This window comes from Gobio gobio (assembly GCF_949357685.1).
Source record: "Gobio gobio genome assembly, chromosome: 10".
Lineage (NCBI taxonomy): Eukaryota > Metazoa > Chordata > Actinopteri > Cypriniformes > Gobionidae > Gobio > Gobio gobio.
This window is the reverse complement of record NC_137116.1, coordinates 49,993,198-50,016,495: the sequence shown is the minus strand read 5'-3', so window position 1 is coordinate 50,016,495 and position 23,298 is coordinate 49,993,198. Positions and strand designations below refer to the sequence as shown.

Sequence of the window (23,298 nt, the reverse complement as noted above, 5' to 3'; positions counted from 1 at the left end):
AATTAGACATTATGCACCCCCATATTGCCAAAATGGTATGATCCTCGTTTCATAACACCCGCGAAGATTCGACTGTGAGATCGGTGGTCGAATCAGGCTTTGCATATCGATGCATCGAATCTTCGACTATTCGGGGTCACCCCTACCTTGTTGTCTGCCTAAATGAATTATAAATAAACATTAAAAACTAGTAGGCTATTGGCAGTATATTAAATCGCTTTTGCCATTTTTATTTCGGACTGAAATGAGTCTGACACGAGTCTGTCGGCTCTGACAGCATTGCATCACCTGCACCTGCGCAACATCATAGCCTATGATTTCTGAAAATAGAGTAACTGTTACTATGTTGTCAACTACTGATATCATCACAAGAACTTTTGAGGAATATGCAACATAATTTAGACAATTGTTTTTGTCATATGTATTATAATAACTGACAGACACTATTATTTCAGCCGCTCTGTGCAGTTCAAACATAGGATCAGCTCAGCTTCGTGGCTGAGACACTAATAGACTATTAACTTAAAGCTTTTACTCTTAAACACAAAAGGCACGTCCACTTTAATAAAAAAGGAATATTTATTAAACAAACCAGATCAAGAGCAGAAACGAAATAAAGTGCATAACTGAAAAATAAAACATAGGCTCAAAACAAATACAAACAGTGGGCACAGCGCAACACGCATTAGGCTCCAAATAAAATAAAAAATAATAAAGTGCCCAAATCCAATAAATAATACTAGAAATACATTTGCAGTTTACACAATAATAAAAGGGACGGGGCAACCTAACGCAGACAAGTTAGCTTACTGTTTTTAGGTGATATGACATGTTTGTCGTCGAGCTTGTGATAATGGAAAAACTGTTGCTTGCAAAATTTGCATTCAACTTTTTTCCCCATTTTCTATTTTTTTTTTTTTAAATGCTGCCACACTGCCAATGTCTTTGTTCACATGGTAGAAGAGGACTGACAAGGAAAACGCTCTCACAATTAAATAAATCATATACTGCAAAGAAGTAGCCTGCTTCAATCTGTCTCTCTTCGCCAGTGGGTTGGGCCAATCCAAAAAAAGTGAAAACAAGGGGGGTGTTTTGAAGACAGACTGTTACCTGTGAAACAGGGGTGCTCTGAAAACACCCCCATTAGCAATTAGTGCTTTCCACCTGATGAAATGAACGCGGCCAAACAGATGAAATGAACGAAATGAACGAAATGAACGCGGCCAAACTGATGAAATTAAGGCTGCAAAACTGATGAAATGAACGCAGCAAAAAATCGACCAATCAGAATTTTGGTCGAACCAGAAGGTATCGACTAATAATAGACTAATCGACTGGGAGATTACAGCCTACTGCCCTCTGACGTCTTGTAAAGTATAGAAAAGAAATTGTACTGCTTAAGTGTCGAAGTCAAACTCGACCATCCACGCTCATCCACAGTTGTGTATACTTTGAAAACTATGCAGCCACGACTGTGCGCAAGCGGTGAAGAATATGGAAAATGTAGTATACCCAGGCCTTGAACGGCTCGACAACGTACAGTAACACAGAGAATCGTGTGTTGACTGTGAGCGTGTGTTCAAAACTCACTGCTATGTGTGTGCACTTGAATGGGTGAAATGCAGAGCATAAATTCTGAGTATGGGACACAATACTTGGCTACACGTCACGTCACTTTCACTTTTTCACTTTCAGAATGGATGGTAAATGCTGCTTTGGCGTCTGTGTTGAAGTGTCAAACACTGAGTAGTCTGCTCTCTTTGTTCTATGAAACCGACACAGAGCCAAACTCGACTGCACCTGTCTCTCAAGCCTCTCTATATGTCAAGTCAAAGAATTTCTTTTGTCTTAAATAGAGAACTGCAGCTAAAGGCCTGACAGACTGCAGATCGTTCACGTCAGCCATCTGCGTATATTCGCCAACTCCACAAAACCTTTCATCTCAGCGGGCCTCTCTCATTCTCATCAATTGTCCGAACTTACACACCACCTCAAGAGTTTGAGCAAAGTCTGAACAGTGCAATGTTTCCAAGTAAAAGATCTGCCATCCCTTTGTGAAACAAGAAAAAAATTTTGGTTTGTTTTCGATTTCTACATGCTTGAAGATTAGAAAAATACAGAGCTGCAAGTGTATGTTGTGGGTGGTTGCCAGGGTTGTGATAAATTCTGAATTGTAGAATTGGTTTCCATTTCATTCAAGATTGTGCATTTTAAATTGAGTTGGCCACACCCCACAGGAAACTGAATTAGAATTTGAAATGGAATGACACGAAGAGATTCAGCACAGATTTAACCACCGATTTAATCATTTGATTAGTCAGTATTTTTTGTATTCCAGAAAAAAATAAGTAAATACATAAAAATCCTTATATTTATTATTTACATAAAAACTGATTAAAAACATATTTAAACCCTAGTGGTTGCCAGGGCACTGCTATATGGTTGCTAATATCCTATGGTGGTGGTCCAAGTCAAAAGAGCCCACCTTCAAGTCTCTATGACATCTTGACTCGAGTTACTTCTTTTGCATGAGTCAATTTGAATAGTTAGAAATGTATCACACTTCACCTCAACCAGCTGCATAACCTACGGCATCACATGTGGGACAAGTTAAGCACTAGGGATGCCACAATTCTCAATATAATAATTGAAATTGGTTTTGCATTTAATTAATTATTTTTCTACACATTTTATCATTTGCCTCCATCCCAATATACTGAACAACGCGGCACGTTAGTGGTAGAGTTATACTCACGGAACACTATAGTTATTCACATTCACAAAAGTTCATTATTTGCATGTGTTTAAAGCCTTGCCGGTTAAACATTTAATTTGCGTGCTTATGCACTGTTTTAACATGCGCTTTTCTGAGCACGAGCACTAAAAGCTTGTCAAACACACGATTACTGGACTAAGTCGTCTTACTGCGCTAATACTGTCAAATACACACAAGGTTAACATAAACACAGTCGGTTATGTCTTAGTGAAAGTAAAATTGCGTGTGTCTGTATATATGCCGCTTGTCCTTAAAGGGACAGTTCACCTCTAAAATAATGTCATTACTTACTCACTCTAATGTTGTTCCAAACCTGTATTAATTTCTTCTGCTGAACACAGACAGCTGATGGTGGCCATTGACATCCATATTTTTATTTCCAAAAAGGGGGACCAGCAACTGTTTGGTTTCCAACATTCTTCAAAATGTATGTTACGTCCAACAGAAGAAATAACTTTTTTCAGGTTTAAAACAACTTGTGTAGCCTAATCTATGACAGCATTTTAATTTTTAGTGAACTATTCCTTTAATGTTAATAAAACAACAAAAGACAAAGAGAAAATCACTCACTGCTTTTGACTGAAAAACTTTAATACAGTAGCTTTAATAAGAATCAATGTATATTTTATAGTGAAGTATATGTATTGTTTTATTTTTACATTTATTCATTCAATTTCATACTTAAATGCTGCTGTACAGCTCTGAGCTGCCAGTTTAAATCTTTATATACTGTACATTTATTTTATTTATATTTACTATACACTAGGAATGTGTACAAGGGTTTTTTCAAGTAAAGTTTTAAGTTTAAGTAAGGTTTTTCAATTCTTTTATTTAAAATAAAGAAAGAATATTGCAATACAAAAAATAGTCTTTTTTCTCCTTAACCTCTTGCTGTTCCTGTCGCTTAAGAATAGAATAGCAAAAAACGAATGTGACAAGCCATCAGAACTGAAAACCGTGGTTAAAAACCGAGGTATGTATTGAACCGTGGACTAACTGTATTGTTGCATCCCTATTAAGCACCAAAGTTTAATACTTTGTTTTGGAAAGAGGAGAAACTGGGAATAAAAATATTTTATGGAAAGAGTTATGTTCAAGCCTGGAGGTGGAAGTTTCCTCAGTATTGTGTGAGCTCTGTGAACCTCTTGCTGTCTTCTTCCACACACACACACACACACACACACACACACACACACACACACACACACACACACACACACACACACACACACACACACACACACACACACACACACACACACACACACACACACACACACACACACACACACACACACACGTTTCTCTGTGCTCTAATCAGTGCAGGAAGAGGATAAGGCCCCTGGAGGCTGTATATATTTGGGAAGTTTAAATTCACCATTAGAAAAAAGGAAAAACACTTGTTTATGAACTCAGCTGAACCAGTGAATAGTTGAATAAACACATGAGGATGTTGCAGGTTGGAGAATACTAATAGCTAGGGGTGTAACGGTACACAAAACTGACGGTTCGGTAGAGCAGGGGAGAGGAAACTAAATATAAAACTGCTTTTTTTTATTAAACAGTGGTTTACTGAACAAATTGTGAAATCAATTATTACTAAAAGTTCCTTAAGATAAAAAAATTAATCGGTAACACTTTACAATAAGGTTCATTAGTTAACTTTAGTTAACTACATTAGTTAACATGAACTAATGATGAACTGCACTTATAAAGCATTTATTTATCTTTGTTAATGTTAATTTCAACATTTACTAATACTTTATTAAAATCTTGTTAACATTAGTTAATGCACTGTGAACTAACATAAACGTGAACAGCTGAATTTTTATGAACTAACGTTAACAAAGATGAACAAATACAGTAACAAATGTACTGCTCATGGTTAGTTCATGTTAGTTAATACCTTAACTAATGAAACCTTATTGTAAAGTGTTACAAATTATCTTTGCTAATGCTGTAAAATGTAAACTATATAGGGAGCCTTACTTGCACATTACTATAATATTAAAGGTTAAGTAGCTATTGATTTTTTAGATATAATAATCAACACTCAAATAACATTTATACACAGTGGCTGTCATTTTCATGACAGATTCACTTAAACATATTAAAGGTCCCATGGCATGGCATTTTTCTATTATTTTATAATGTTTCCTGAGCTGTACTTATATTGTTAGTATGACTTTTACATCATAAAATGTCATAATTTAGAAATAAAAGGCATTTTTTCTATACTGCTGTTTGCCCTGTGGCTGAATGCCCTGCTTCAAGAGGCGTGTCTGCTGTGAGACTTCAGTAAAAACACCCACTGTTGTGATTGGCTGACATCTTTGCATTTTATATGAGCGGAGGGGGCGTGGTTTATCGAGGCACGAGCAGGCACGAGTCTGCCAGGGAGACGGATGGACCTGAGTTCACTTCACATCAGTTCTCAGCATGTCTGAACTGTTTTAGTTACAGCATATACTTTAGGTTATTAGTCTATTTCTAGTCGGAGGGACTGTCACTCATGTCAGAAAGTTAGTAACTTTAGTAAATTATGGATCAGCGCTGACTGGAGACGCGAACCGTTTAGAACGATTCAGTCCGATTTGGTGAAGTGATTCGGTTCACTAAAAAGAACTGGTTCAAAAGAAAGATCGTTCGCGAACCGGACATCACTAATGTATCAGAGACTGAGCTCAGCGATTGCTAACAAAGTTATTTATAGTAACTACTGAGTTATGAGAGCGCTGTCAGTCAGCGCGAGTTTATTGTGTTTGTATCTGAGAGTTCTGAATAAACAGTCACACCGAGTCCGTCTCTTCATCATTATTCTACCAACTTTGTAACACATGCAAAGTACCATTACAGCTGTCGAGATGAACGAGTTAAAAGTAAGTGTTGATAATAGCATTATTTTTAAAATAAAATAAAAGCGTCAGTGACGCGCGTTGAGTACACAGCGCAAACAAAGACACAACAGCAGTAATCGGATGTAATCCAGTTTATTGTGGGGCTAGGCTGGCTAGCCCGGATATGCTCAAGCTTACCCCCCTTCTGCTTAATCTCACGCCGCGTTTGGTGCCTCCGCTGTGGGCCAGATGCAGTACTGTGGGTCGGGGATGTTGAAGGCCGAGCTTCGGCGTGTGTGAGGTTTATCTCTGCTGATGTTGAGCAGAAACTCATGACTGTATGCACATTTTAGAACCGATAGACGCGACGAGGACGTACAAAAACACTGACTCACAAGATATAAAACACGAAAACACCGTTCTGTCTGGAGAGAGAGAAGCCGCATTGTGTGCACGAATAATAAATAATTAGCTACACATCAGAAATCACTGATCACAGATCAGAAGGAACTGAAAAAAGACTTCTGTTTTCATTTGTACATCCAAACACTGAGAAACTGCCAGCGTTCACTCGTTCACAAGCAATGATGCAATGATCTCTCGACGAGCGTTTGCATGGGCGTGCCAGATTCTCTGGGCGGAGGAAAGGGAGGAAACCGTGCCTGCTTGGACGTCAAACCAGGAGACTTCAGGATTGGCTCGTCTGGCCTGTCATTTTCTCAAAGGCAGAGAAAGACAGCCACAACTCGGTTTTACACCGATCAACATTTCTATCCACTTGGGGACAATATTCAGGCTAGGGGAACTCATATTAATGTTGAAAAACCTCATAAAATGAAAATTTCATGCCATGGGACCTTTAAATAATCAGGACATCAGTAACAGGTTAAGTATAATATAATGAATATATAGGCTAATATAGTTCATATATTTAGCAAAATAGTTCATTTCTCTAGTGAACTAACAGCTGTGGACACTGAATGACTCCTGAGGTAAATGTGATGCTACATGACATTGTTTACAAGCTGTTTTATTGACGTCTTTCCACCGTTGAAACACTGATTGAGAGATTTCACAACATATGATACGTTTCGGTAAGTTGTAATGTATTGTATACCATCAGCTGTTGATTCATGTTGATTCTTTGACTAAGAAACTCGCGCGCATATACAGTGAACTGTCTTGAATTTCGTGATAAAATGGACTGAATACTTAATATGTTCGTCACTTTGTGTGGGAACTCGGATTTAAGTATGTTCCATTCGTAAAACAAGCCAACTGTTAACTGTTAAAGATTGCATTCGTACCGTTCGGTACACACGTGCACCGCACCGAAGCGGTTCGGTACGAATACGTAAACCGTTATATCCCTACTGATTGCAAAAATAAATCAATTTCAAATGAAATAGCAGAGAAGCTCATTTGTGTGTGATTACATTTTAGTGTCTTTGTTTCCCAAGCAATGGAGTCTGTGATCATGCATCATAAACCTGTACATCTTTTTAAATACATGCCGAGCTTAAAGGGATAGTTCACCCTAAAATGAAAATTAAGTAATCTTGATTTACCATGTTGTGGTTCTAAGGAGAAATGTGAAAAAAAGCCCCCCTCACGCTTGTCCACATAATAGCAGTGAATAGCGACCTGTATTAAGCCTTAAAAAAAGATGCAAAAGTATCACAAAATGATCCCATGTAAAGGGATATATTATTTAACAAAAATCCTGACCTTGGTCATTGGTCTTCTGTGCACGGTTGCACAACGTGTGCGTTTGTGAGACTCTATTAGCGCTGCAGTTCATTCCGACACGGCCAAGTTGTGAAACGTCAAGATAAATAAAAATACAACATAGAATACAATGCCTAGAAATACCAAAAAAATAAGAATCTGTGTACTTTATTAACTAAGTTCAATATCTCTGGACCCGAACTCTGTTTGTCAGATGACAGTTGACAGATGTGAACGCGATAACTTCTTATGACGAACACAACAGATATATTCACCTCAGAGAAGATTTTTCTTAGTATTGATTTGTAAACTGTGGTGGTGCTAATAGAGTCACATGAATGTGCACATCGCGCATTCAATGAGCAATGGCCAAGGTCAGGATTTTCATTAAATAATATATACAATTTTGTTTTTCATCAAAACCCCAGAACACTTGGAATATACGACACGTGTAGCATTAAACCATTCTGCGATACTTTTTCCCCCCTTTGTTTTAAAAGCTTGATGCTGGTTGCTATTCACTGCCATTACGAATGAGCAAAAGCAGGACTTTTTTTTTTATTATTCTCCTTTTGTGGTCCAAAAAAGAATGAGGGGGATATGGCATTAGAACAACAGCAGTGTGAGTAAATGATTACATAATTTTCAGTTTAGGGTGAACTAACCCTTTAAGTATGCCCGTTAAACGCAAGAGGCTCTATAAATAAAGTGCTTTTGGGAAAAAAATTCTGTCCAGAAACTAATTCTGCCCGAAAACCATTTTCAGTTGCTCACGGTGGAATGTCTGACTAGCATGCGGACGGTGATAGCCAAGTCGGTGCATGGCAAAAGACTCAAAGTAACAGAGATGGGTTGTGGCGCATAAATGTGTGTCCCTTATTTTGCCACACTGAAGGTGACAACCCTAGTGTTATATGTGTGGGGATTTTGCAGTCTGTCAGTCTGTTTTCAATTCTGCAGTCTGTCAGGCCTTTAGCTGCAGTTCTCTATTTAAGACAAAATATGCACATATGCAGACCTGTTTGCACTTTGTTTTCATATTTGGTGACTTTTTGTGAAAAATTTAGATTTTGAGGGTGGTCCCAGAGGGAAGAGTTTGGAAACACTGACTGTTACAAATCTTTAATTGTTAATAAGCTAAATATATATATACAGGGAGTGCAGAATTATTAGGCACGTTGATTTTCTGATCATATTTTTTTTCCAGGCACATTTGACCAATTCCAAACCACAGTAATCCTAATAACTACTATTGATTTAGTATTTAATAATGTATAAGTGATATATAATTGTTCATGAAGGCTGGAAATGAAAATCACCTTATATTCAGGTGTGCAGAATTATTAGGCATGTTTTCTTTTACAGATAAATTGAGCCAAAAAAGAGATTTAACTCAGACTGAAAAGTCAAAAAGTATTAAATGCCCATGAGAAGGATGCAATACTAATGCAATACTAGACATTGCAGTTAAGGCATGACCATTGGACAGTGAAATGCTCGTTGGGTCAGCAGGATCAGACAAAAACAGGTGGTGAAGAAAAGACACCTGTTAACTGCAAAAGAATTAAGAATTAAGGTGAAGAATTAAGGGTGAAACCATCAGGAACCCTTTAGTCTCCAGCGCCACCATTTTCCAGAGCTGCAACCTACCTGGAGTCTCCAGAAGTGCAAGGTGTCAGGATCTCAGAGACTTCAGTTAGGTAAAGAATCCTAAAAAATGACCCCCACTAGATAAGAATCACAAGCTGAAGTGTTGGAAAATACATGAAGAAGGTTTTTTTATAGGCTTTATGGACAGATAGGTTGAGAGTGACTCTTGAAGGACCAGCCCCACATCCTCTAGTACCACTGTTTGAAGAATTCATCTTCCAGAATCTGCCAGTACGTTTTAGGAGTTCATTTTTAGTCCATCTCTGCAAAACGGACTTCAGGATGGACTAAAATGAACTCCCAAAACGTACTGCCAGATTCTGGAAGATGAATTCTTCAAACAGTGGTACTAGAGGATGTGGTGCTGGTCCTTCAAGAGTCATTCTCAACCTATAAAACCTATAAAGCCTATAAAAAAGCAAGCTTCATGTATTTTACAACACTTCAGCTTATGATTCTTATTTAGTGGGGGTCATTTTTTAGGATTCTTTACCTAACTGAAGTCTCTGAGATCCTGACACCTTGCACTTCTGGAGACTCCAGGTAGGTTGCAGCTCTGGAAAATGGTGGCGCTGGAGACTAAAGGGTTCCTGATGGTTTCACCCTTAATTCTTCACCTTAATTCTTAATTCTTTTGCAGTTAACAGGTGTCTTTTCTTCACCACCTGTTTTTGTCTGACCCTGCTGACCCAACGAGCATTTCACTGTCCAATGGTCATGCCTTAACTGCAATGTCTAGTATTGCATTAGTATTGCATCCTTCTCATGGGCATTTAATACTTTTTGACTTTTCAGTCAGAGTTAAATCTCTTTTTTGGCTCAATTTATCTGTAAAAGAAAACATGCCTAATAATTCTGCACACCTGAATATAAGGTGTTTTTCATTTCCAGCCTTCATGAACAATTATATATCACTTATACATTATTAAATACTAAATCAATAGTAGTTATTAGGATTACTGTGGTTTGGAATTGGTCAAATGTGCCTGGAAAAAAAATATGATCAGAAAATCAACGTGCCTAATAATTCTGCACTCCCTGTATATATATATATAATCCAACGATCACACAGTCACATCAAGGTAGACCAGATGACATAAAACAGAAATTTCTAATCCCTTCTGTTCTTTCTGGAGACCAATTCTTGTAGTCTTATCTACACTATCTTTAATACATGATTCCTTTCAATAAAACAATAATCCCACTATAGCCTCAAAGCACATGGCTAGGTTTGTATTAATGAAACCAATATATCAACTGATTAATAAGCCATTATTTGGCAGTTAAACTACAATATAATTCTCAGCATTATCAGTATTTTGTATTGTTTTCCAGAAGAAATACACTATTACCGTGCAAATATGTTTTGCCGTTCAGTCGTATCAATTGCATAACTTCCTGTTTAATAAAACATTTAAGCAACATTTGATTAGTGTATGCCTCATTATCTATCATTAAAGTGTATTAATGGGATTATCAAATTTGTATGCCAACTTGAGGACTCACTGAAGAGGACATTTTTATGCAACATCAAAAAAGTCCAATCTCCATAAAAAAAAAAAGTCATCTGCACATTCACTTTATTTAAAAACGTAGAGTATCACAACATTCTCCAAAACTTTAAGCACAGAGCAAAGCGAAGAGGACTATCTGAAACCTGGGCACCATTGTACTCAGACACCAAGTGCACACTCCATTATGATTGAAAACTATAATCAGTCCAACATGTCTGTCAGTTCCTCAGTGCACTTAGATTTCCATCGCTCTTGAGGGCAAATTCTATTATGATGGATATTAAGTCAATATGATCAGACAATGAAAAATGTCACAAATGCATAAGAGTACTATGTCACCCTCTGTAACCCCAGCAAAGAACTCTTTTTATCCAAGATAGACAGAGAAAGATAAAAATCACCCTTGACAGCGGTGCGGCAGCGGCTCCGTGACAGAACATGCTGTCTGTGCCTGGACCGGCCCAGAAGTCTGTAGTAGTACCACTTCCTCCCCAGAACTCTCCTCACTGCCCCCGACATGCTCTCTGCGTCTCACGGCCTTTGGAATGATTGACTTCAGAAACTGCTGGAAGTCTTCACTTCAAAAGCTCCTGTTGAACTGAATCACTGCCAGTAGAGATGGCATGTTCTACAGATTGCTGCATCTGATTCTGCAAGTCAGGACTGCTCTTGAAATGACATGGTGGAGAGCTCAGAGAGAAAGGGGGAAAAAGAAGGGGGCAGGTAGAGAGCCAACTCCTCCCCACAAATAACCTCTGTGATTTAGGAATGAAAACTACAGTGAGGTGTAAATTACAGTGTAAACAACATGTCTTGAGCTGCTCAAAAAATGATATCAAATACGTATATTACATTACAAGGACCCAAAAGTGAAAATTCTGTCTACTCATCCTCACATTCTTCCAATCCTTCTGTGAAACTCCAATAGAAAAGTTTTAGATTGTCAAACTCCAAAAAATGAGACAAAACACCATTAAAAAAAACAAGGTAACAGTTTACACTAAGGTTTCACTTGCTTACACTAGTTAACTCCTAGGAGTCTGAGCTGTTTTGGGGCCCTTTAGAAGTTTTGACATTTGTGTGTGTGGGGGGGGGGGTTCAGTTGCTTATAAACACATTAATGGCAAAAGTGTAATTACACTGTATTCAGCACAAACTGGGCTACCATAATATGTGAGCAACATGTATGTACATGCTTGTATTTTTGAGAGAAAAATGTTTATGCATGGTTTTTGAGAAAACAAAAAAAATTGTTTTAAAATTAAGGCCTTTAAACACACAATAGATATGTGTCCACAAGACTTTCGACTAATGGGTGTATTTGCCTAGAGTTTTTGCTTCAAACTGATGTGAGAATCATTGAACCTACTCATTCACATAAAACAATACACTGATTTAAAATTTGTAAGACAGTTTTTATTCACAAAGCCAGTATTCACTAACAATGAAAAATAATTCTAAAGCATTTATTAATCTTAGTAAATATTAATTTCAACATTTACTAATACATTATTAAAATAAAAAGTTATCTGTTAATATTACTTAATGGACCAGAGCTAACATAAAATATTTTTTATTAATTAACTTTAACAAAGATGAATAAATACTGATTATTTTAATAGTTAATGTTAGTTAATGCATTACCAAAAATCTTTTTTTTTACCTTGTTGGAGCTTACCAGGTTTGATCTTTATACACTGGTGAGTACAGTAACTAGTGACTTAAAAAATTGTGTGTGCTTTAAAACTATGCATTAATTTGTTATCTGTGCATTAAAGAAACAACATTTTGGTCTCTCTCACACGACAATCTTATATGGCATGCTCATAGTAAATATTTCATGGCCTATTGTAAATAAATTCAAAAGAAACTGGTATTTATTACCTATAAGGAATTCTGCATACAGGCTGACAACACTGAAGACCGAACAGGAGGTTTGTCCCGTCACACACCCTCAGTTAAAATCCAATACGTTAATATGTTTGCAGTGCTCTGACAAGGCATTTGACCCCTTTGACCTCTACTACAACACTAGCCGGTGATATAATGAGATTTACGAGTCTCACAAGAACATCTCACCTTCCTGATGAAATCCTTGTTTCTTAGAACCAAATGGTCAACAACCTCTTAGACTCAGATGGAAACTATTTCTAAACTATTTTAAATGATTTATATGTGCCTATCACAATAAAGGTACCGGATTAAACTAAATATATATAATGGCTGTCAAACGATTAATCGTAAAAAAGTTTGTGTTTATACTGGGTATAATTATTGCGTTATAAATAAACACACATGCATGTATCTATTTAAGATTTTTTTTTAAATATTTATATATAAAATATTTATATATATAGTAAATATATATTGCATTAATCAGTTATATCAATATATATAAATAACTGTTATATAAATACTGTACATATAACAAACCTCCATGCTGTTTATTATGCTATCCGGGCAGAATATGCAGCTCCAGATAAACATCTTTCTCAGAAACTTCATAAAATGACCCATTCCCTATTTCTATTTTAAGTTTATTTTCACTACTGAAAACACGTAACGAATGAATATGCCATCTACACTAGCATTCAAAAGTTTGGAGTCAGCAAATCTTTTTTTAATGTGTTTGAAAGAAGTCTCTTATCTGATACAGTAAAAACTATTGTTATCTTGTAATATTGTTACAACTTCAAATAACTGATTTCTATTCGAATACATTCTAAAATGTAATTTATTCCTATGATGGCAACGCTGAATTTTCAGCATCATTATAGTCTTCAGTGTCGCATGAATCTTCAGAAATATATTTGTATGAACAGCAAACAGTTTTTTGCTGAATAGAAAGTTATGTAATTATTTACTCACCCTAACAGTATGTTGTTCCAAACCTGTATGACTTTCTTACTTGAATACAAAAAAGTCACACTGCTTTCTTCAACACAACAAAAGAATATACAATAGTAATCATGAGCTGTCAAGCTTTTCAAAAGAAACTATAAACAACTCGCTCACTGTCTTTTGATCGCTTTGTGTAAAGAAAAGACAGAAATTTAAGTCCTTATGCAATAACAATTGCACAATGTACCTATCAAATATCACAGATGCAGAGAGATTGATATCAATGGCATCAACCAGCACTGCTTTATATGGCCAATGGTCATACAATGGACCACTTTTATTATAGTTTGTTTTATCTTTCTGTAGCTTGACAGCCTAGAAAAAGAGTATCATGAACACAGCACAAACATCATATGGGTTTAAAACAACACGAGGGTGAGTAATAATGCCAGGTGAATTTTTGAATTATTTTTGGGTGAATTATCCCTTTAAAACTTTACTCAAACTTTATACTCCAACAGCAAAATGACAAGCCAAAAATGTCAGCATTACCTGCCGTTGTCAGAGCTTCTCCGAACTTTAAATATCAAGAGCAGACACACTTAGAACTACACAGTTAAAAGATTAGAGGGAATAATTGAATAGCAGAGTTGCTAAAGACAGTAAGAGTCTTGATACGAAGTGTCTCTTGGTGAGTGGGAGCTAATGGATGGGGGGGTTGACGTACTGGCAGCTCGGTGACAGAATATTTCTCCAGTGAGGGGGAAGAGAGCAGGTCTGTTGCATGCTGGGTCTTTGTAGGAGGGTGAGTGAGTAATGAAAGGAGCCGGGGGAGGCGGCAGGAGCCACTTTCATTCTCTCCTGACGTTCAGACACTCGACCCCGGTGTGAACTTTCTCATCGAGAGAGGACGAGAGGATGAGATGGAGAGGCTGGCGTAAATCTGTCTGCTCGGCTTCTCAGAAGAGCTCTGCGCTGCAATAAATGTGGGTAATAAGAGGTCTGATATTATTACCCATAGTGCAGTTGCTACATGCCACCTGAGCCCCGGAGTCAAGCTAAAGTAGAGTATAGCGGAGGGCCGTTAAGTTGAGCTGTCTCTCAGTGATGGACGCCTCTGTGTACTGACGCGGCCTGCTTTGCATGAAGACATAAAAAAAAACGTTCATCTCTCCAGAGATATAAAAGGAAACAGAAACAACGGAACCAAAATTTTGGTAACCGTCAAAAACACATAACGTCACACTGTCTTGAACTACTTATGACATTCATTAGCCAAGTCACTGTCAATATAAAGTCTGTGTGAAATTGCCTTGTGGTTTTAATTTGTCACTTAAGACAAAAATGATTGAAAGAGGAATGAGCTTCTGAGGAGAATCTAAGGCTGCGTTCACACTGCAGGCTGAAACGACCCAATTCCGATTTTTTTGCCCTTATGCGACCTGTATCTGATCTTTTCATGACAGTCTGAACGACACAGATCCGATTTTTTCAAATGCGACCCAGGCCACTTGGGTATGTGGTCCAAATCCGATACATATCCGATCTTTTGAAATGCGTCTTCAGTCTGAACTGCCAGGTCACATGTATCCGACCCGCACGTCGTTGATACGCGACAAACGTCATCATTGTACGTTGAAGTAGGCGGGAATGAGAAGATAAACAACTATGGTGGACGATGCGGAGACCAGTCAGTGGAAGGGAAGCGAGATTTCGGAGTTAATTAATATTTGGGGGGACAGCTCTATTCAGGCCAAACTCGAGGGCTCTTATCGGAACCGGGCGGTTTTTGAAAACATTTCCAGCGAAATGGCCGAGCGTGGTTACAGACGATCCTGGCTCCAATGCCAGCGAAAAATAAAAAGCCTTTAAACAAAAACCTTGCTCTCCTCCTCTTTTTTAATTTTCTTCTTAACATGAGAAGGTTGTAATGGTGCTGGCTCCGTTGCGAAAATAACTTTAATAAAGCTAAACGAACTCCAATGCTGACACCCATATTTGGCTACTTCCGTAAACAACAAGTGACGTCGTTGACCGTTGAGTACTCTTCTGCGCATGCGGGTCACTTCTGGGTCATTTCACGTTCACACAGGAGATCACAAAAGGTCGCATTTAATTGGAAATGTGAACGGCCTTGCAAAAAAATCACATTTTTTCAAAAAATCGGAATTGAGCATTAAGCCCTGCAGTGTGAACGCAGCCTAATATAGGACCCATAAATAATCAGTCCTCTTACAGCATGAGACAATTAAGAGACCTCACACATGACATAGGCCAAATCCAGCCAAGATTCATCAGGAGGAATTCATGTAGGACAGGATTGGATCGTGAATGTTAGCTATTATATTTGTATTCATATTTTGCCCTTCTCACACACCCTTGTACTGGAAAAAAAATACTTCTTGACGAGATTTTAATTAGCCTTTTAGCCTATGTTCTACATTGTCCGTCCGCGAACAACTTGACCTGCCCTAAAACGCTGTAGCTAGCTGCTGAAATTTCTCTTTGTAAACACTTCCAAAGGTTGAGGATGTGAAGAGCTTCTCAAATCTCTGTGATGTCTAAATGGGGTTTACAAAAGTCTTATCCATTAAAGATGGTTGCCATAAATCCATTCATGAAATTTCCTCACTACTAAATATTCCACGGTCAACTGTTAGTGGTATTATAACAAAGTGGAAGCAATTGGGAACAACAGTAACTCAGCCCCGAAGTGGAAGGCCACGTAAAATCACAGAGCGGGGTCAGCACATGCTGAGGGTCACAGTGCACAGAAGTCGCCAACTTTCTGCAGAGTCAATAGCTACAGACCTCCAAATTTCGTGTGGCCTTCAGATTAGCTCAAGAACAGTGTGTAGAGCTTCATGGAATGGGTTTCCATGGCCGAGCAGCTCATCCAAGCCTTACATCACCAAGTGCAATGCAAAGAGTTGGATGCAGTGGGGTAAAGCACGCCGCCACTGGACTCTAGAGCAGTGAGACGTGTTCTCTGGAGTGACGAATCACGCTTCTCTGTCTGGCAATCCGATGGACGAGTCTGGGTTTGGCGGTTGCCAGGAGAACGGTACTTGCCTGACTGCATTGTGCCAAGTGTAAAGTTTGGTGGAGGGGGATTATGGTGTGGGGTTGTTTTTCAGGGGTTGGGCTTGGCCACTTAGTTCCAGTGAAATTAACTCTTTTGAAATGAACAATTTCATGCTCCCAACTTTGTGGAAACAGTTTGGGGATGGCCCCTTCCTGTTCCAACATGACTGCACACCAGTGCACAAAGCATCGGTCCATAAAGACATTGATGAGCGATTTTGGTGTGAAAGAAATTGACTGGCCTGCACAGAGTCCTGACCTCAACCCGATAGAACACCTTTGGGATGAATTAGGCCTTCTCGTCTAACATCAATGCCTGACCTCACAAGTGCGCTTCTAGAAGAATGGTCAAAAATTCCCATAAACACACTCCTAAACCTTGTGGAAAGCCTTCCCAGAAGAGTTGAAGCTGTTATAGCTGCAAAGGGTGGGCCAACTCCATATTAAACCCTACGGATTATGAATGGGATGTCATTAAAGTTCATGTGCATGTAAAGGCAGGCGTCCCAAAACTTTTGGCATATTGGTGATATTTTGTATCACACGTTCAAACTTCATAGTCTTATAATGTGTATGTCTCTGGCTAACTCACGTTATTACTGTCTTGCTTAAATACTTCTGCTAATCAGCTGTGGGCCACTCTTACCTAAAACTGTGTCTATTAATGCAGATTGTATTTTAACTGGAAAATAAGACAAAACACATGCTAAAAATTTGTCAACATGAAGTCAAGGAAGCAATTACAGTCAGGGTTCCCACACCATTTCACCAATGAATTTCCATGTTTTTATTTGGTTAGTTATTTGTGATTACTTGTGATTACTAAACACAAAAATTAATAGAAATCATTGTTTTCAGCTGAGCATAAGTAGAATACCTCATAATAGGCCTACACAACTTTTTAAGACAGCATTCATCCATGTTATTTCTAGACCTAGAGGAAATCACAATTCTAAAATGTTATTCTATTTCCAGGTGGGAACCCGTTAAATTTTAAATATTAATTAATTATGAAAACAAACAATTCTTTCTTTAGAATAACATGCTCTGATGAATTATGCACAATAATACATGTAACATTATTTAAGAAAGCAAACAGAGTACATTTTGATTTCAAAAGAGGAGGCCATAAAGCAGTTTGAGTAAAGTGTCCAGTTTTATATAAATGTACGTGACCAAATTAATCATACAATTACTCAATTTCTTTCCATGATTGCTGCTTTCACCACACTCTGAAATCTTTACCTCTACTCTGTTGGCTGTTTAATAGCACTAACCTCAGGAGCTAAACACATCCGCTCTGCACACCAAACAGACATTTAGCCTCAGAGCACAGGAAATGCACTGCTGTAAATATCAGACTGACTTCAGGGAGCCGACTGACCAGTGTGCAGCAGGTAAATGCAATCAAGACATGACTTCAGATCTCTGCCCTCGGGCCTTCTTCATAGATTTGAAGGGAAAAATGTTTACGTGCAGTGCCCCCCTCTGAACCAAAGTGGTACTAAAAAAAGTACCATTAGAGCATTCCCTCAATCATCAATGACAGACAGAAACGATACAGATAGATGGATATTAAACACTAAGATTGACAGATTGACAGACAGACAGACAGTCATAACGATAGACAGACAGACACACATAACGATAGACAGACAGGCATACTGATAGACAGACAGACAGACATAACCATAGACAGACAGACATAACCATAGACAGACTGACATAATGATAGATAGACAGACAGACAGACATAACGATAGACAGACAGACATAACGATAGACAGACAGATATAACGATAGACAGACAGACAGACAGACAGACAGACAGACAGACAGACAGACATAACGATAGACAGAGAGACATAACCATAGACAGACAGACAGGCATAATGATAGACAGATAGACAGACACAGATGAACAGACAGACATAACGATAGACAGACAGGCATAATGATATATAGACAGACATAACGATAGACAGACAGACACAGACAGACAGAGAGACAGGCAGACATAACGATAGACAGACAGACAGACAGGCAGACAGACATAGCGATAGACAGACAGACATAACGACACACAGACAGACAGACACAGACAGACAGAGAGACAGGCAGACATAACGACAGACAGACAGACAGACAGACATAGCGACAGACAGACAGACAGACAGACAGACAGACACAGACAGATAGGCAGACATAATGATAGACAGACAGACATAATGATAGACAGACAGGCATGATGATAGACAGACAGACAGACATAACGATAGACAGACAGACAGGGATAATGATAGACAGACAGACAGACATAACGATAGACAGACAGACACAGACAGACAGACAGACATACCGATAGATAGACATACAGACATAAGGATAGACAGATAGACAGACAGACAGGCATAATGATAGACAGAGAGACAGACAGAAATAACAATAGACAGATAGACAGACAGACATAATGATAGACAGACAGACAGGCATAATAGACAGACAGACAGACATAACGATAGACAGACAGACAGACATAACGATAGACAGACAGACACAGACAGACAGACATAATGATAGACAGACATACAGACATACCGATAGACAGATAGACAGACAGACATAACGACTGACAGACAGACGCAGACAGACATTACGATAGACAGACAGACAGGCATAACGATAGACAGACAGACAGACAGACAGACAGACAGAAATAACAATAGACAGACAGACATAATGATAGACAGACAGACATAACGATAGACAGATAGACAGACAGACAGACGTAACGATTGACAGACAGACACAGACAGACATAACGATAGACAGACAGACAGGCATAATGATATACAGACAGACATAACGATAGACAGACAAACAGACATAACGATAGACAAGGAGGGACAGACAGACAGACATAATGATAGACAGACAGACAGACATAACGATAGACAGACAGACATAACGATAGACAGACATAACGATAGACAGACAGACAGACATACATAACAATAGACAGACAGACGATAGACAGACAGACGATAGGCAGACAGATAGACAGACAGACAGACAGACAGAAGAAAGTATTAGTATGAATCAATATGTGTGCAATCCACAAGTGCAAACAGAAAAGTACAAGTGGAAAAATAAAATGTCCAAACAAACAATGTCTGCTGGAGTGATGGAACAAAGCAAGACAAACCACAGCTCCCACACTGCGACCACAGAATGAGGACAATCGGAAGGACCTCAAGCTGTGGACAGGAACTCATGACGGCCACAGCTCAACACCACAAAATGCTTACATCTGAGACAAAGCATGTAATAACTTGCTCTTCCTCTCAAACCACTTCTCTCTTCTGTTAGTGTGCAATCGACAAAGAGCTCTTTGGGCATTGCTTTATGGAATACACATAATGCTCTTGGCCACTTTAGATGTAATATCAGAGTTAGAGTTAAGCCTTCGTGAGGGTACAGAGTTCACTGAATGGCACGTTAGGTACTTGGGTAGCAGTGCAGGAAGATGCTTGAGTTTTGTATTCCAAGTTTTTGCTAGAATGGACTGCCAAAATAATCAACCAATGAACACCCATAATTACATTCTTTCTGTGATGATGTGACTATGTGAATTAATGAAGCAATGAAAACAAGGAGAACAAACACATTACGCGAGATGAAGTCTGCCAAAGAAACAGTGTTCTGGACACACTGGCCTAGACTGTTTATTGCCTTGAATGAGACTTAGAATGAGTCTAAATTATTGTGCAATTATTGAAACAATTCCAAGTTTGGTTACATCTAGTTACATCTAGTCCTTTCCACTTGAGAGTCTGAAAATACAAAAATATTTTTGCAATCATTAAAAAACTCACATGAACTGTATAGTTATTATGAAGCTCTGGAGAGAAGCTAAACTACACCACAGCCTGACAAACATGGGAAAAATAGAAAAGCAAGAGGCCAATGGAAAACCAAGAAACATACAAACATATTTTGGAACACTACATGAACTTTGTTTCAACTACAGTGCAGTAAAATTTATATTTATCAAAACATTTTATGCAGGGACTTTTTCTCAATGGATGGATGGATGGCACTTCATGAAGTTAGTCAAGTGAGTGAGCAGAGCTCAAATATAAGGTTAGATTTGTTTAAAAGTTTTGGTTACAACATAATTCCCATTTCTAAAAGATAGAAAATTATGGTATAATAATAGAAAATGGTAGCTGTGCCCAAACTTTTGAATGCAGATGCATGAGCTCTGTGGTGTATAAATCACTTTAATCAAGTTTAATAAAGTAAACACTGTACAACAGCAGATCAATTTTCAGAAGGAGGCAGTGGCTATTTTTCCCCATTCTTTGAGCTCACTGTGTTATAATAGAACCTCTCCAGTATGAATATGAGGGGAGAAATTGTTGTCTGGCTATCACCAGACCAAGCTCAATTTAAGATTGAACATTGGTCTGGTGAGTCTGCTATGTATTTTCTACTGCACAAGAGGCTAGATCAACGAGCATAATTCAAATGACTCTGTATGCAATTGGATAGTCCTTCAACCAATCAGACCACAAGAGGAGTGAACAATGGGCAACGACCCATCGCTTCTCTATCCGTCATCTATCCTCAAACCTTATCCCAAGATGTTTTTGGACACAGAATGTAGCAGACCCCTTCCAATTGATGGCCAAACTTAACTGATAGTTTATGAAGGTTATTGAGTCCTTTTTCACTCAAAAAAAAATCACCATAAGAGCTGAACAAACAAAGCATAAGAAGTGCGCATTAACGTCTCGTTCACTAACTATCATTTACATGCACAGAAAATTACACAAAAAAACTCATACAACTAACAGTAAACAAACCTACCTTACGCCTTTTCGGGGGTGTAAACTGCAGTGTTAATTTTGACAGCAAATTTTGATTTAGTTTTAGTCAGTCTTTTGACTAAATTGCCATTTAGTTTTAGTCATATTTTAGTTACCTGAATAGTTTTTAGTTTTAGTCTAGTTTAAGTCGACTAAATATCATATGATTTTATTCGACTAAATCTACAGTAGATTTAGTGTCCTAAAATCTAATGAGTTTAGTTAAATTGTAATACATTAAGCATTTAAGCATTACATAACCAACTGTCACTTGAACTGACATTTTGACATCATTTTGTTTTTGATATTAAAAATACACTCAATTCACTTTTTTTTAATTTTTTTTTATAAAACATCTATATAGTTTTTATAACTTTGTATTCTGTTTTAGTTAGTAGGTCATACCAGGTTAAAGGGTTAGTTCACCCAAAAATGAAAATTCTGTCATTAATTACTCACCCTCATGTCGTTGGACACCCGTAAGACCTCCGTTCATATTCGGAACACAAATGAAGATATTTTACTTGAAAGCTGATGGCTGAGAAAGGCTTCACACAGGCCTCCATTGGCATTCAGTACATTGACACTTCCAAGATCCATGAAAGGCACTTAAAACGTCGTTACAAAGTCTATCTCACCACAGTGGCTCTACAATAATCATACAATGCGACGACAATAGTTTTTGTGCGCAAAAAAAAATCAAAATAACACCTTTATCCAACTTGTTCTCGACTTCCGTGTATGCCTCCACGACGCATGCGCGAGAATATGACGCAGATCCGGCGTTCGGACATATGACCCAGAAGCGATTTGTTTACGAGCAGAGGAAGACGCGCGTATCTCAGCTGTTGGATTCTACATTGATCGTGCTTTAGGTCTCGGCGTAGTGCTCAAAATGGGGCTTAAGTGTGTATTTCATCGATTCCCGAACACCGGCGCTACGTCATATTCTCGCGCATGCGTCGTGGAGGCGCACACGGAAGACAAGAACAAGTTGGATAAAGGTGTTATTTTGATTTTTTTTTGCGCACAAAAACTATTGTCGTCGCATTGTATGATTATTGTAGAGCCACTGTGGTGAGATAGACTTTGTAACGACGTTTTAAGTGCCTTTCATGGATCTTGGAAGTGTCAATGTACTGAATGCCAATGGAGGCCTGTGTGAAGCCTTTCTCAGCCATCAGCTTTCAACTAAAATATCTTCATTTGTGTTCCGAATATGAACGGAGGTCTTACGGGTGTCCAACGACAGGAGGGTGAGTAATTAATGACAGAATTTTCATTTTTGGGTGAACTAACCCTTTAAGCTAAAGCTTCAAATAAGTTTGTTTATTTTTTTATTTTTTTTCAGTTAACATTTATTTAATTTCAAGTAATGAATATTTTTTTTAATGGTTTTAGTTAACTATTATAACCCTGATACTTTATTGAATATGTGTCAAATACTGGTCTTTCCTCCTGACTATGAATTAAATGGGAATTCAATGAAATACAGTTTATTGAGTAAGCAAAAACTAATATTTAATGGGTGACTTTTAATTATAAACAAGCTCGAAATACACATTGACTCTTATTTTGAAATGTCTGCGCTTTACTATTGCAGTTGCAGGATGCTCATTCAAGTTCAGGAGATAAAATCTGCATTGTTACAACCGTCTAAAATATATTACTATATAAACATCGTAAAGTAAACATTGTCATTATTCATCAGCATTAGTTCATAAACAATTGCCTGGCATAAATGTGCGCTATTCATTGATTGTGAGCCGCTCTGGAGAGCTGGATTAGGGATGCGTGAGCCTGGAGAAGCACAACAGCGACGTGTTCTCCAGCGGCTAGATCAGCACGTTCAAATCAAATGTGCGCATCTGTTACACAGGATATCAGTTCTGACTGGATCTCTTCCCTAATCGTCCCTTCCTAACATTTTCGTCTCGTTTTTATTTGTTGACGAAAATGACAGCAAGTTTTCATCATAGTTTTTGTCATCCAACACT

At 38.1% G+C, this 23,298-nt stretch overlaps 1 protein-coding gene across 5 annotated transcripts in view; it reads right to left on the bottom strand.

Moving 5' to 3' along the window:
- dab2ipa (DAB2 interacting protein a) overlaps nt 1-23,298 on the bottom strand; it is a gene marked incomplete at its 5' end in the record, with an annotated part of 164,641 nt that overhangs the window by 115,648 nt on the left and 25,695 nt on the right. Inside the window, one exon of one of the 5 annotated variants that reach the window (XM_079827791.1) lies at nt 10,907-11,024. The exons of the other annotated variants lie outside the window; for them this stretch is intronic. Within the exon in view, the coding sequence (XP_079683917.1) occupies nt 10,907-11,024 (118 nt within the window). Of the gene's footprint in view, nt 1-10,906; nt 11,025-23,298 lie in introns of those variants that run through there. 5 annotated transcript variants of the gene reach the window in all.